General features: G+C 38.4%; 1 protein-coding gene across 8 annotated transcripts in view; it reads left to right on the top strand.

Moving 5' to 3' along the window:
- The window catches only part of PPM1B (protein phosphatase, Mg2+/Mn2+ dependent 1B), a 61,601-nt gene extending 56,213 nt beyond the window's left edge, over window positions 1-5,388 (top strand). For 7 of the 8 annotated variants that reach the window (XM_074863573.1, XM_074863568.1, XM_074863565.1 and 4 more), the window contains one exon: window positions 1,713-2,778. In XM_074863573.1, coding sequence (XP_074719674.1) covers window positions 1,713-2,018 — 306 coding nt within the window. In that variant the 3' untranslated portion in view covers window positions 2,019-2,778. Of the gene's footprint in view, window positions 1-1,712; window positions 2,779-3,562 lie in introns of those variants that run through there. The other variant, XM_074863572.1, reaches the window with a different exon arrangement.
- The last annotated feature ends 10,332 nt before the right edge of the window (window positions 5,389-15,720 follow it).

The raw sequence follows: 15,720 nt of genomic DNA, 5'->3' as shown, positions 1-15,720 counted from the left end.
GTATTCACTTCAACCTGCCAAAAGAATTTGTGATATGAATGTTGCGAAATGTGGAGTTTCGGGGTATATGATGTTTGCTAATATCAACCTCAGAGCAGACTGATGGGCTGGTGGAACTATGGAATTTTGATGTTCTCTGAACTTTAAAAAACTGAAATTCTTCAGCTGTCTTGCCTTGTTTAATATTAGCTAGATAAATACATAAGTAGTTTGGGATTTTTTTGAAAACCTAAGATTTAGGATGCATCTGTAGCCTCATCTTGATGCCTTGAGTTTTCACTGGCTTTGTGCTCATGAGACATTAAAACAGTCCCACTTCATACATTAAAACTACCTCCTTTAACTTGCTTCTCCTCACTGGGCTCTTGAAGACCGATCTGAACATAAAAATGCTAGTACGTGGGAGTCAAAACATTTCAAACTATGACCAGCAAACCACAATGGAAGTATGACTCTATGCAACAAATTAAGCTTAGAGGGATAGCATTATATGCAGTAGCATTCATTTTTGTGGTAAAATTGTCCCGTTTTTAACTTAGACTGTGCTAATCAGTCTTGGGGCTTCTATTCCAGGAACATTACAGCATCCAAAATCCTACTGAACCCAAGATACTGTCTTAATGCTGCTATTAAGCTTGTAAATGAGTGATTGCAATACTTGTAGTTTATGAAGCTCATGGACTAGATGACAATAAAATGAGGTCAGCACAAGAAAAAGGCAGTCTGGATTTTGCCTCTAATGTATTGCAAAATCTGCCAGCTTCCAGAGATACAGTTCCATTTGTCTATCTTGATAAATTATTAATATCTAGCAAGTTAAAATGTACTGTGCCCTTAAAGCAATGGTAATGCTTTAGCACTTAAAGTATCTAGTATCAGTGTCAGAGCACTATAACACATGTGCACCCACAACTTTTTTCAGCTGAAAGCTTGTAGCCAAATAGGTGGTCTTCAGAGGAGATCTCCAGTCTTTAATCAGTTCTTGTTACTTGGGTTTTGTGCTGTAGGCTGTTAGATTTCACCTTAAATAGCTTTTTTACCTGTTAATCTTTCTAGCCAATACATGCATCTGGCAAAAACAGCATCTTGCCTTGTTCAGACACCAGCATTTCTGGTGCTGATAGGTAGGTGCATGTTTCTGTCTTGGCAGCATCATGCATGAAAAAAATCAATCTTTCAATCTAGGGACTGTTCTATAGAAGCATTTATTTTGCTGTGATGCTTCAACTAGACTGCTAGCAGTAGAGTTATCCATTATTTTTAGTAAGGTTTTCACAGAACTGTGTTGCTGTTGGCTGTGCAGAAATTCACAGTTAGATATCGACCCAATGGCTAAAGAAGCTGAAATTTTCAAATTGTTCACTGACAACTAACCACAGTTGTAGAGAGTATCAGCTATGTTTGTCAGAAGACAGTTTGAACCAAGATGGAGTTAATGGGGAGGAGGTACCATGTTGACACCGGCTCAAAACAAATTGAAATTATTACAAGTGCTGTTTTAATAGATATCGTTTTTTAAGTTATTGTTGTATAAAATAGTCAATCGTGCACGATATTGTTGTAAGATGTATCTTACTAATAAGGTGGTTTATATTTAAATAGAGCAAAACTGATGTTTTCTCAATTAGAAAAATTGTGAGGATTTTGAATGTCATTAGAAAATATCCTAGATTAACTGCTGATTTTTTTGGGGTCTTGAATCTTAAAAAAAGGACCCTGACGAAGCCGAGGAAAGTGGAACACAGGGAAAATTGGTGGAAGCGCTCAGGCAAATGAGAATTAATCATAGGGGGAACTACCGCCACCTCCTGGAAGAGATGCTGACTAGTTACAGGCTAGCTAAGATGCAGGGAGAAGAGAGCACTGCTGAATCAGCGGCAGCATCTACTTCAGGTATTCATGCTGGACCCAGTGACCCCGTGCCAGACACCCACACAGAATCTGGGAGTCGCCTTGCTGAAATACAGAGCTCAAACGAAGATTCAGGGATGAATGAGATGGGTGATAAACAGACATAATGTTTAACATAGCGGATTTAACGCTTCGCTTCACTTGGTGTATTTTCCTTTGTTTATATCTCAACATTTGTCACATCTATCCTAGATGTCTGTTTGGTTTTACTTTACTTACTTGTACAGATTGTTTATACAAAGCTCTCTTTTTCCTTAGAAGTTCAACTACTATAGTATACTGTAGTAATTGCATCTTACGTTGTGTAGCAAGGAGTTAACTTCCCCTTTTGATTTTTTTTAAATCCTGTGACACCAACAGTAGGAACCTAACATGCTAATGCAAAAATAAATTTTGCAACTTAAGTACATACTTAAATAACAATTTTAATGGTATATGTTTGCTAATTGTAATCCACATCTTAGTTGTATCTTTGTGCAAATTGAATTATACAAATTCTTTTTTCCACAGCATTCATATACTGCATGTTTGTATTTGAATTGTGTATAGTTTATATCACATCTAAATTACAAAAGCTATTACATTTTAGGTTGTCACTTATTCTTCATGAAATGTGTTTTATTTTTTTTCCAATTTAGATTGTATCCACTGTTCATCATAAATACCGATTTTTCTAGGTGACTGTATTATTACTTTCCAGGTTGTAGCATAACATATATCCAGAAGTGAAAATGTACTTAGATTTAGTACGTAGTGTCAAGTTCTAAGGATTTGTGTTTAAGTGAAAATAAAGAATATACTGTGAAATAATATCTGTATGCATATTGACTCTTTTAAGCAAGTAATAAACTTCCTTTTGAAATGCTATCATTCTGACATGACTTGAAACTTTTCATAGCTTCTGATATTAACTCATGATGTTCATTAGTTTCTACAAATATTTCAGTAATTTTGGGTTTGGCACATTCATCATAATCCTTTCAGCAACATGTCTCAGGTTCGAATTGAACACCACCCATATAAATGAGTAAACTGACTATTCTACCCAAGTTAACCTTCTGCCAAATCTTTTCTGTGTCTTTTGGTGTACGACACATGTATGTACGTGCATTCGGGTAGATCAGCGATAATATTGGAAATGTACAGTGGTAGTAACTAATCTGCTAATACGTTAATTCTAGAATTCTTGTGTCTGTGGCCAGTTGATAATATAACACTTGCACAAAAATATCATTGTTCAAAATAGATACAAATTTCACTGCCTTAATGAAGAGGAGCCTGCAGAAATTTCTTGCTGACCAGGAATGCCTGAAGAGCTGAGTTCCTTAGTATTTTTTATTTTTAGGGGTTGTTTTAGTCCATAGATATATCTATTGATAATTATAATTTAGTACAATTTTAGGTAATACTTGTTTTTAAGTCTTTATGCTATAATAACTTTACTGAGTTCATGTTTTATAAAAAGTAAATTCCATCGTGAAACTGAGTAACACAGAATGTTTGTGTGTAGAAGTGGGCAGGTATGGAAAAAAGGAAAATGTCTGTTTTACGCTAGTATTCTACTTAATTATGGCACTGAAATCCAAAGTGCAACAAAATGTTTTCATTTGTATTGGTGAGTAGTAATATTTCTCCTCTTCTTTTCCTGTAGGGTGCTGGAGATCTAGAAGATCCGTGGTAGCCTTACAAATCTACTAAAATGCTTTTGATTCTGAAAGGGGGGAAAAAAAAAAAACTTTTAAATCTGTTTTCTTCAATACAAGGGAAAAATTCTGGTGGATTTCCAACACTTTGTGAAATGGGCAGAAAGATATTAGAATTTTCCATCATTTGTTCATTTTTGTGTTTTCTGATATTGCCACTCTTAGCATTGCCTGTACTACAGTATTTTTACCAGCCTCAGGCATACTGATTACATCTGTAATGAACTTTGGCCCTAAAAAGAAGGAAGGAATGATTCTCTCGCAGATTGGTATATGTACCTGAGGTGCATGGGATTGTAGGTGTACTCTGAAGATACACTGTGGCTAAATGAAACGTGCAACACACAAGCATGAGAGAGTACAAGTAATTGTTGGAGACATTACTTATTTCACTTTCCCGAGTTGGAAGGCTTTGCAGCTCTGTGGCTTGGAAGTAATTTTAATTGGGCAATATGCTATCAGATGTGTTGGGTTTTTTTAATTTTCCAGTTTTACCTGTATTACCAGACCGTTAGGTTTCCCTGCGGTGTCCAAATTGTCATACGTTGCCTACTGCTTGCTTGAAGATAAGTGTATTTGGCAATAATATATGAAGATTCTAGGCATCTAAAAAGAGTAAGAATTTTACGCATGTGTACAACACACCCTTAAACTCTTGCTAGAGAAAATCTTTTAAAACCAAACTGATGAATTTATAGTTAGTAGTGACTTGCTTTGACATCTCTCACAGCTGCAGGTTTTTTAAAAAATGCTGAAAATTTGCCTTTATTATAATGTAAATTGTGATTATTTTTTTGTTCTATATGTGGTTTTCTATAGTTTTTTGATTTTTTTCAGCTTAAGATATACAGACAGAAGTCTTGTGTAATATGGGTATAATTTTTATTGTTTGCATTATTTTCAAAGTTCAAATTATCACTTTGAGATTACTATAAATACACTTAAAATTATCTATTTTAAATTAAGAAAATATTAGAGATATTTTCATGGGTTCAATGACCTTTCATTTTATAAGCAATGGGCATGGTACAGAGTGGCTGTCATGTAAGGTACTTGAAGATTCTTAGTTTAATTCTATTTTTGCAATAACCTTGACTTTTTTTCTGACTTCTTTGAGTTGTGCATGTAATGAGTCCAGTAAATGCTGAAAATGGGGAAGAGTAAAGTATTTATCTAAAATAAAAGCTATTGGGGAGGGGAAACAATGAATGTATCCATCTGTACATGATTTACATGCTGTGGATGCCTTGTAAACATTTTCCTATTTGTTTAAACTGTGTTTCAGCGAGGATGTAATTGCCCTTGTGTGTAGTTTTAAGCTAATGACAGTCATCAACTGGTTTTGTGTGAAATGGAATTCATGGTATTTTTCTGTAACTTTATCCCCATGGTGAGTCTGTAAAAACCACATGCTCTTTCATACTGGTGCCGAAGGCCAGCTTTCCCAATCATTTTGATTCACTGTGTATCTAATTTTTTTTTTGGTCTAGAGAGGATTATTGCCACAGTATATTTTATTTATTCATTAGATTTTAGCCTTGTAAGTTAAAGTGTTCTAAATGATGATGTTAACAGGTATTTGTCCCTTTACTGGTTTTTTTGGGGTTGTTAAAAGATAGGGAATGAAGAATGCAAAATGGTTTATTGTTCAGACTGTCCGCTCTGGTCCAACCCTGTACTGATAGTACCTTCCCAGTATGATATTGTGATGTTTCATACAATACAGTGAACATAACCAACTTGTTATCTTCAATAAAGGATTGCTAAAACAGTGTGATATGCTTTATATTTTCTTGAGAAGGATTTATCAAGAAGATGCAAGTGTTCTATATAAAAAGATAACCAAATAGGATTTGAGGTGTCTCTTAGTGATGGATTTGTGTTTGTTCTACTGTGAATGTGGCTCTTCGTCACAGTAAGGCAGAAGTTTCAAAGTGGGCTTCTCTGGGAGACAGAAGAGTACAAACAACATTTAGTGCTCCTAGGGCAAATCCATCCCAAGTTCAGCCGGAGAGAGTTTTCATTTAAAGTTTAAAAATTCAGATTAAACTTCACTTTTTGGTCAACTCATTTCTTGAAGTTTCTTTAAGATCGAAGGTTAGACCTATAAAGTATAACTTTTGTACAGTGTTTTGGATAGAAATTTCTTTAACATTAACTCTCTCACATTAAAACTTTTACTGATTTTTTTTTTTTTTTTTAAAAAACTTATTAATGATGTTATTTAGCTGGCTGGGAAAGGAGAACAAAACCCTCCATGTTATTGATACTGCATGGTAATAACCTGTCTGAATATTTAGTGTTACATTGGAATGGGTGTATTTATGAACAGCCTGTAGATTTTTGAGTGAGTTTTAAGCTCTAGAAGTTCTTTGAGCTTTTTTGTTGGATCCGCTTGTACAGCGTAACCCCTGTATCCTTTCCTCATGAAATGCAATTTTAATACCTTGTTCTACTGGTGAGAGTTCTTGTACTCCATAGGCTTCAGTCCCATGAGCACTTAATATGTGTAGGGTTTTTTTACATCATGTGGATAGTCTCCCTGAAATAAAAGAGTTTATGCTTTTATTGTGTAGAAGTGAAGCATGCATGTAGTTTTTTCAAAGAGAAGGACCATAGCTTGCACAGCTACAACAAAATGTAAATCAGGACATCTTTTTTTCCTACATTCCATTCATGCATCCACTGGGTTCTGAATTCTAATCCTGTTTTTAGTTTAATCAAAATACTGTTCAGATTTCAGCAGCCTGGAAAAAAAAAAAAACAACCTGTGCTTGTTGACTTTGTGTTCTTAGAGTGAGAAGTTCGAATGTTTGGTAAAATTTGTTCATGTATTTGCTTTAACTTCTCAATTTTAACATTTGTTTTTAAATTATGTTCTCTTAGTTACTGGGTGGCAATATACTTAACATAAAGATAGTTCTGTAGAACACAGAGTGAGGAGTGTCTCTTCCACCTTGGGTCTTTCTGACATGCCAAATCAGCTTAATTCATTTTTTTCTCTTCTTTTTTTATGACTTCTCCTGTAACAGAGACAACGTATTCTGTGTCAGTTCTCAAATCTGCCCTCTGATAATCTTGAGCAAATTTTTTTTTACTGATCCTCATTAACATGTTAAATGGAATAGGGGATAAAATGGATGCAAATGTAAGTGGTGTCATCCTGACCTTCTCAAAAGGCTTGTAGGAGAGGTTAACTACTATGAAAGTCTCCTCTTAATAGACTGGATCTACATGTGCTTATTTGAGCCTGCATGCAACCCTTTGCAGGATGTGACCAAAATATCCATACTTTCCATGGCCCTTATGTGAATCTGATGCTGACGTTGCTATTTAGGTGAAAGAGTTAAAAAAAACAAAACCAAAACACCAACAAAAAAACACAACACCACAAAAAACCCAAACAAATTGTATGTTCAAAATAGATAAGATGTCAACTCTTTTAACACATCACAGGCTAGCTGTTAGGTAGCTTCTTGGTATCATGTATAAAGTGGAGTTAAGTCAGCCACTTCATCTGTGAGCTTGCTTATACTGTCAGCCATAATCAGTGGCTTAAATCTTAAGTAAAATTAGCCCCAGAAAACCAGTCATTTTTCTTTGGCACTTTAAAGGTTCATAGTGGAAATCAAAATCAATAGGAACTCAATATTAGTTACAGCATTGAACCAAACCTTAGTGGGCAGTTTTTACTTCTGGAAGATGAAGCAAGAAACAGTGCTGCCTGGCATCTAGGTATCAGGTCTGTTCAGGCAAAAACTCCAGTGTCAAGCAGTTTTTAATCTATCCGTTAATTTGGATTTTGTTGGGCTAGAAAGCAAATTTTAGTTTTAAAGCTTGTCTGCTGAAGGCATGTTGCTTTTAGCTCTTTATAGTTGTTTTTAGTTCTATAATAAAAATTAAGTTAGAGGGAGGTATCTCCACTGGTGCAGGTGAGCAGCTACCTGGGATGCTTCCAGAGATAAAGGCAATTTAACAAAACCACAATAAAGTACCCAAGTCACTGAACTTTTGCAGTATAATCCAGGTAAGTACGCAGTTCATGCAGTTGGAATTCCACCTGAGGTCTCGTGCATCTTCGTAACCCCTTCCTCTGTGTGTCAATCTGATCTTGTCCTGCTCGTGTTTATTTGGACTGTTGCTGTGCAGATCTGGCTTAACTAGGCTTTGCTTGTACTGTCTTACATTCCTACCTAACTCCTCCTGTGTTGCTCGGAAGACAAGTAGCTTTTGCATTTTAGCATGACTGCGCCTTCTTTTTGTGTTTAGCTCACTGCTTGAGGTCATCTCTCATTTCCATCATTCACTTTGTCACTTGCTTAATCAGTGCTGCTGTGCTTTGCTCTTTTTACATCTGAAGGCTCATATTCCCCCAAATACCTTAGTTTTCCTTCTTCAAAAATCTTAAAACTCTCCTTTGCTGTGATGCCTGGGTTTAAAGACTGGTTGGTATTATTGAGAACTTCCTTCTCCATTGACAACTGTGTCCTGCTTCTGTCCTTGCCTGTCCTTATTTGTCTATATGTAGCTTGACTAGGAATTTCCAACAGAAAAAGCGTTGCTGTACTGTTGCTGTGGTTAGTGACTGTGAATTAACATCAACTACTGATTGTATCAGCACCTGTCTTTAAAACTTACCAAAAACTGATAAGGATTAAAGTCATGGGGATGGGCTTCTCTAGAAGAAAAAAAATGGACATTCTCAGTCAGTTCGGTAATCTTGCTGTGAAAGCAGCTGCCCTTCCTAATAAAGGAAGAAAAACACTGTGTAGTAGGAAGATGCATTCTGAAGACTTGTGGCAACTAACTGAAACAGTGTTGTTGAAAATAGTTTCTCCTGTTATATCAAATCTGTTTTGGAAGTGACTGTTAATCTGGTTTTCTGCTCTTTCAGACTTTTGGAATTTAAGGTGAGTTGTGGGAAAGTTGAGGCAATGTTGTAGTAGTGTTTGATGTTGTAAGGACCCTGCCTTTGACCTTTAAAGAGTTGGAACAATCCAGTTCACAAGTCCCCTCATGATCTTGGAAGTTCATCTGGTTTGTAAATATAGAAATACTGTTTTCTGTGACCTTTTTCGGGCGGCTTCTGGATTCTGTTGGGTAGTTATGGAATGTTTTCAAACAAGTATTTTTTCAGAGAACTTCGGTGCAAAGTTACATCAGAAAATTGCCAAATGGGATCTGCTTTCATCACTTTGAAACAGCTGCAAAGCTTAAGTGAAAGAAATTGGATAGAAATTCATAGAAGGAAAATTCTATGTCTTGTGAGTTAAAATGTACTTCAGGAGTTAGTTGTCCAGAACTTAGGGGCACCCAAAAATGTTTGAGTATGTTGTATTCCTTGCAAGAGTATTATTTTCTCCTTGAAAAATCTGAATTGTCTTTAAAAAATGTGCTAAAAGAGAAACTGTGATACAAACACACTTTACACAATGATGTATCTTAGCTACTTTTTTGGGGGGGATGAACATGTAGTTTAGTAACTATCCTACATCTAGAAGTTAGTTGGAAGCCTTGAAGTAAGTGCATACCTGTTAAAGTCTGATTGGATTAATCAAAATATATTTTCCAGTATTTATTTAAGGAAACTTCTTAACATCTCCATCAGATTCATTCTGTGAATATTGGTTTTGTTTTGGCAGTTAACTCGTATGCAAAAAGGTGGATATCTGCTTAATCTTAAACAAATAATCTATAGTATTTAATTTGTTGTTCTTAGGAGAAACTGAAGAATGAGCTCTCATACACTTTGTTTTTTTCCTGATCGTTTATCCAATGGTCATCTTCAGCTCATAAACACATCTAAGTTTAATGGTGCAGTAAGGATTTTGGCCTGAGTATCTAAAGCAGATGTGTTTTTCTAGTGTGTGTAAAATAATCATGTTTCAGTCTGGGGAGCAGAGAATGTGTGAAATCAAACCAAAAATACTTTTTCCAGCTCTCCTAAATCTGTATTTAATTTCAAAGGATATAGTTGTAGGAGATAACTCTGCTAATGCAAACAATGTGCCAGGTGATTAGAAGAGTGGTGCTTTACAACTTCTCGGTCTCTACTTATAGTCATGGACACCTTTTTATTGTGATGTGTGAGAAGTTGTAAAATTGTTAAATATATTTTACATTAATCTCTTTGTTCCTACTTGTCTTTACCTTAAAAACATTTAGCAAGTTCCACACTGTTGCTTCAGAGATCATAATTATTGTATTTAACTTCCCACTCAACTTATTAGAGGGGAAAAAATGTGGAGATCTCAAGTATGTGAGTAATTGCAGCAACTTTTTTTACATGCAGTTACCATATTTCAGGTGCTGCTTCTGTGAACTGAAGTGGATCAAGAGCAGCCCTGAGGAGAAGGACTTGGGGGTATTAGTGGATGGAAAACTGACTATGAGCCAGCAATGTGCGCTCACCTCCCAGAAAGCCAACCGTGTCCTGGGCTGCATCAAGAGAAGTGTGGCCAGCAGGTCGAGGGAGGGGATTCTCCCCCTCTACTCTGCTGTTGTGAGACCACACTGCAGTGCTATGTCCAGCTCTGGGGCCCCCAACATAATCAGGACATGGACCTGCTCGAGTGGGGTCCGGAGGAGGCCATGAAGATGATTAAGGGACTGGAGCACCTCCCTTATGAGGACAGGCTGAGAGAGTTGGGGTTGTTCAGCCTGGAGAAGAGAAGGTGATGGGGAGGGACTCTTTATCAGGGGGTGTAGTGATAGGATGAGAGGTAATGTCTTTAAACTGAAAGAGGGTAGATTTAGATTAGATACAAGGAAGAAATTCTTTACTGTGAGGGTGGTGAGGCTCTGGAACAGGTTGCCCAGAGCAGTTGTGGCTGCCCCCTCCCTGGAAGTGTTCAAGGCCAGGTTGGAGCTTTGAGAAACCTGGTCTAGTGGAAGGTGTCCCTGCCCATGGCAGGGGGGGGGTGGAACTAGATGATCTTCAAGGTCCCTTCCAACCCAAACCATTCTATGATTCTGTGAATGAAAACAAAATAAAAGTTATATCTTGTAGATATACATTTTAATATGGTCTTAGTAACCCCTATGCTTTGAACTGCATTAAATAAAAGCTTTTTGATGAAATTAAGGAAAGAGGGGGGGGGGGAATGTACAAAGTGGGTGTTGTGTTATCACTGATTTAAAGATGTACACCTGTCTTTCTATTCAGCCTTCAGTACTCAAATATTTGGAAGATCTGCCTTTGAAATGCAAACTGGCTTTGTTCCGAGTGGATTAGAGTCCTGCTGTACTTGGTACGACAGACCCCTAGGTAGGATGGCAGAGCTAGCAGCATGGGAACTGAGAGTGCCTCATAGAGTGAAGGACAGACACTTGCTTGAATTATCCTCGGGGGCAGGTGGGAATGTGTATGTGTGATAGTTGTCACTCCACTATTTGAGTGACAGAGATGGGGGCAATTTAAATGCACTGTGGGAATACTTGCTGAATGCGGGATTATGTTTTTCTCTGGTTCACTAGTATAAACAAGCTAAGTGTCTGAAACTATTTTATGCAGATACATAATGTGAGATATGGCTCATGCAGTTCAGTGGATTCATTAAATTCAAAATGGAAAGGCTGGCATTTGCTGCAGGCGATGCTTGCTTCACCTTTCACCAAGCAGTGCTGTCACCCTGATAACTGGATTCTTGAATGCCAGGCGATTCTGAAACAAAACTTGTTTTAGACTGTGTTTAGAGGCTTGTACTTAGAAATAGGTTTTTAGCAGTTCTAACTTACAGAAAGCAGGGATTGTCTTCAATTTCAGTCTTTGTATGTTCAGGTGAATGTGAAATCTGAGATCAAGTTCTGATCCTGATATCTACACTGAAAGGTATGTGTATCTTTGGAAGCTTCTTATAGTTGTGAAATGTTTCCTTGGTGCAGAGGTCTAGTTTGTGCTGGCTGGAGAGCCCCCTCCTTGGGTATAGAACCTTGCACATGCCAGCTCTTGCTGTGCAGCATGCTAGGTCAGTCCACCTGAATTGGAGAATTGGGGGTTTGTTGGTTTGCTGGTTTTTCTTTTTTCTTTTTTTTTTTTTTTTTTTCCCCTCCAGGACTGTGTACTTCCAATTCTTTGGTTTCACTCCCAATCTTCATTTTGATTTTTACACTCACTGACGTTCCTGTTGCTGGACTGTTATGGTCTGATGTGGAACTGATGAACTGTTGTTCACAAACTTGGGATGCAATTCAATACTACTGAGTGAAGCTTTCTGTACAAAGACTGGAGATTTCTGATCTGAAGTGAGGTCTTCCAACAGGAAATTATTTCGGGGGAGCACAACTGGAGTAGGTTTGATCACGAAATGGCTGTCACTGATTTGATATATGTGAAAAAGCAAATTAATTATGAGGAGGCCAGTCTAGATGCACTGATAGGGAAGGATAAACTCATTAATCTAAACTCTGGTGAGGCTGGAGTACTGTATATAACTGTGATACTATGTGTGTAATTCCTGTAGGTGGGGAAACTGAGGCACTGTGAAAAGCAGCACAGCTTGTATAGTAGGGCAATAGTTGTGATCATGCAACATCAGTGACCCTGGAGAGTCAGGGGCAGAACATGGTATTCGTTGCCTGACAGCTCCTCCCTAAAAATCCTTTGATCCTTCCACATGAGGAAGTGCTTAGCGCTCAACAGACCAAAACCTCTTCTGTAACTCTTCAGTGAATGTAAAATGCTGTCAGAGATAAGTTCTAGCAAAGATAGAGGTAGCTTGCAATGGGATACTGTCTTCTGGTAACCCAAAGGATGGATGTGGTGGTGATGCAGTGCAATGCCGTTTAATTTTTGAGCTTCTGCTTGGCTAGCTGTGCTGTGTGTGTATTATGAATTCCCCATTTCGGAGATCTTTCACAAGCATCAAGTCGCTTGAGTTCATAACCATCAAAACTTCAGCAACAGTCTTTCAGGGTTTAATACTATGCTGAACATCCCCAGCTTGTACAAGGGTAAAATCGAGGTCTGGGTCTCTCCGTGGCAAAGGTTTTAAGGACTAAGCTGGAAAAGAAAGTTCTTTGCAAGTTATCTCCTCCATGACAGAAACGTGATGGATGAATGCCACAAAGGGAAGAGTGGTAACAGTGTAAATTGGGAAGGGTGCAGTTATGTGAGTGAGCTTCCTCTTGGAGAAGCAACAAATAGAGAGTTCACTCTAAAGGAAGTTTTTCTATGGATGTTTAACAGTTTAGTGTTTGACCCTCTGGAGGGAAGGGCAGCTGGAAGGAGTCAACTCTGCGTACTGCTGTTCCTGCAACTATGATATCAGAAGGAATTAGAGGACAATTGTTTTCATTAGAAATAGTGGGAGAAGCTAGCCATGCTGATCACCCATGGGAGGCAGGGGCCAGGTGTCTCCTTCCCCTGAAACCTACCCCTGAAACATCACAGGAGCCCAGCAGTAGCTAATTACAGCATTTATAATGCCATTAACCTTTAATCGCATATTCCATTAGTGGACTAAGAGCATTAAAAAAATAACAAAAAAACACCAAACCATGTCACAGTGTCCCACACAATTACATTTGGCCACCCCTCAGGACTTCAGGCTGCAGGCTGATGGCAGAAACTTCACGTGCGCTCAGGGATGCCCAGGGTAGGAGGTACTGCGTCAGAAACTTATTCCTCGAGAGCATATCTCTCTCAACAGCTGCCCTCCGTGTCAAGGGAGGACTGTGCTGAATGAAATGTAGCTTTAAAGGTCAGATTATCCATCAGTTTTGTGGGAGTCACTGAGGAAAAACTGGCAACCAGAGTGTTCGCCTCTTTACATGAGTGTAAAGCTGGCCCTGATTCTGTAAATAATGGGGTTATATTTAGAGGTAAAGTGCATTATGTCAGACCGGTTCCAGTGGTAACAAACCATTTAATGAAAAAGCATTAAGCAAGAGAACTTTTTAACAATAAACATCTTCTTACACTTAGCACATTAGGGTGCTTAATCACTCCTCTGTATGGTTTTCAGTGTAATATGTATGGTATCGAGTAACTGGCAAGCTACTTGGCAGTTGCATAGCATCAAACAGCAGACTACTTAGTCAGCCAGTCCATCTAAGTAATTATATATAAGAAATACTTGTGGGAATTAATCCCTCCATCTTACAGAAATAACTGTGTCAATCTGTGGAGATAGTAGCTATTACTGCCCACATACCGATTGGTTTTGTTTCCCTATCTAACGCTGAGGTAAACAGAGTAACTGGCACAGAATATGAAGTGTTTTCTTTAATACTTTACAGTGGATTCTGCTAATGCAGTTGCATTGGCTAGTTACTCCTGCTAAACTATAAAATTGCTCAGGAGGGAACCATTTCAGAATTGCTTGAGAGCAAGCCAAAAGCATAATGCCTGCATACATAAAATATATTTTAAAAGGAAAAAGTTAAAGCTCAGTGGGAATTGTTAGTGATCTGCCTCTCAAGATGAAGTTTACAGTTTCCCTTTATCGAATAATTTTAAGACGAGCAGCTCAAGGAGAGAAAAAACAAATAGGTCTGTAATAAAAACAGAACACCTGAGTGGTTTTATTTTTAGCCCATGAGGAAAAACATACAGGAGGAGGTACCAGATTCTTGGGCTTGTTCTCCAGTGTCTGTGGTAGTTTATCATCAAGACCTATTTTAAGCTCCTTGGCTGTATTCACCCTCCAGGTTTTCTAGAAGAATTTTTAGTATTCAGGGTCCAGATGTCCAGCCTAAGCGTACCTGTGCTCTGCTGGTACTTGCTTATGCTTCAGCCCTTATGAAGCAATGTGGAGTTGATTTGAAATACAGCTGAAATCTGGCTGTAAGCACTGTCAGTCTGACTCTAAAAGCCGTATGTTCACCAAGACAGCTACTTGGCCATTTCCAGGATGGTTTATGTTCTGTTTTAACCTTCCAATAATTGAGCACATCCCTGTATCTTTGTGTGCCCTGTAGCCACCAGAGCAAGATTGAGGTAGTGCACACAGATTCATCTATACCCGGCCTACAGCTCCTGCCTGCTGCGTTTATCTACCACGGCAGCATAATCCTCTTCTTTTCAGCTGGCCGCTTGGCAATTAAGACACGATCTGTCCTACTTAAGGTATAAATAAGCCTTTAATGTTACTTGGGGATTACATTAGGACAAGAGGGGCTCTTTTGAAGACACGTTTCCCACACAGCAGGGTTCGCAGAGCAGGCTTTGGTCGTGCTCCTGCAAGATGTTCAAATAAGGGGAAAGTAACGGTTTCCAAACCACCCATACAGAGAGCAGTGGCAGCTTCTGACTAGCAAAATACTAAATTGGCCTTTATCATTTCTAAGAAGTACACATATCTTTAGATCAAGCACACATGTCCAGGCAGGGAATTATCACCATTATGTTTGCTGACTTGAAGAAAAGGGAGGTGCTGAAATACTCATTTGGAACTGGAGTTTCCACAGTGTTTTGGGTAGTAGTGATGTAGTACTTGGGTGAATTGGGGTGAGGTCCCTGATCCTCTGCAGATTTCATGAATGATTGGGGGTAAGATGTTAAGAGAATTTAAACCCTCTCGTCTTTAATTCTAGCAGCATTTGTGGGTATGAGACTTAACTACTTTCCACTCCTGGAAGTGAAATGATAGAACTTTCCCTACAGGACAGATGGGAATGTACTATAACAAATGTGAGGCACGAAGGCTATGATTTGACTGAAGAGTTGTTCGGTTGAGTGGTTGTGCTTTGTGCCCTGGCCTTCTCCCTGCCTGCCGCCCTCTTCCTCCTCCTCCCTGTGCTGGACTGGGTGAAGCATTGGTGTGGTCTCATAGGGACCAAGCAGATTAGGAATAGAACTGTCTGAAGAATGACATTATTTTTTTCAGCCAAATCTGTTTTCCAATCTGTTTCACTGCACAGCTGCCTATTTCATGTGCATGAGGCAGGAGGCAATGCAAGGCAGGAACAAGCAGTCAGGGATAAGAGTTGATTAAATTAGTACTAAATGCTGGTGAATTAAACAAAAAACTGCAACTTCAGTCATGGTCATGCAGCATTGCCTACTGAGCAGCTGTTTATGATAAATTACATGTCTGTGTCAGAGTGATGTGCAAGAGATGCTTTCTGGGACTTGCAGAACTGTTGATCTGTGTCTCGAGATGTA

This window comes from Strix uralensis, chromosome 3 (genome assembly GCF_047716275.1).
Source record: "Strix uralensis isolate ZFMK-TIS-50842 chromosome 3, bStrUra1, whole genome shotgun sequence".
Lineage (NCBI taxonomy): Eukaryota > Metazoa > Chordata > Aves > Strigiformes > Strigidae > Strix > Strix uralensis.
Note: the sequence above shows the minus strand (reverse complement) of the source record. Positions and strands in the feature narration are given on the sequence as shown.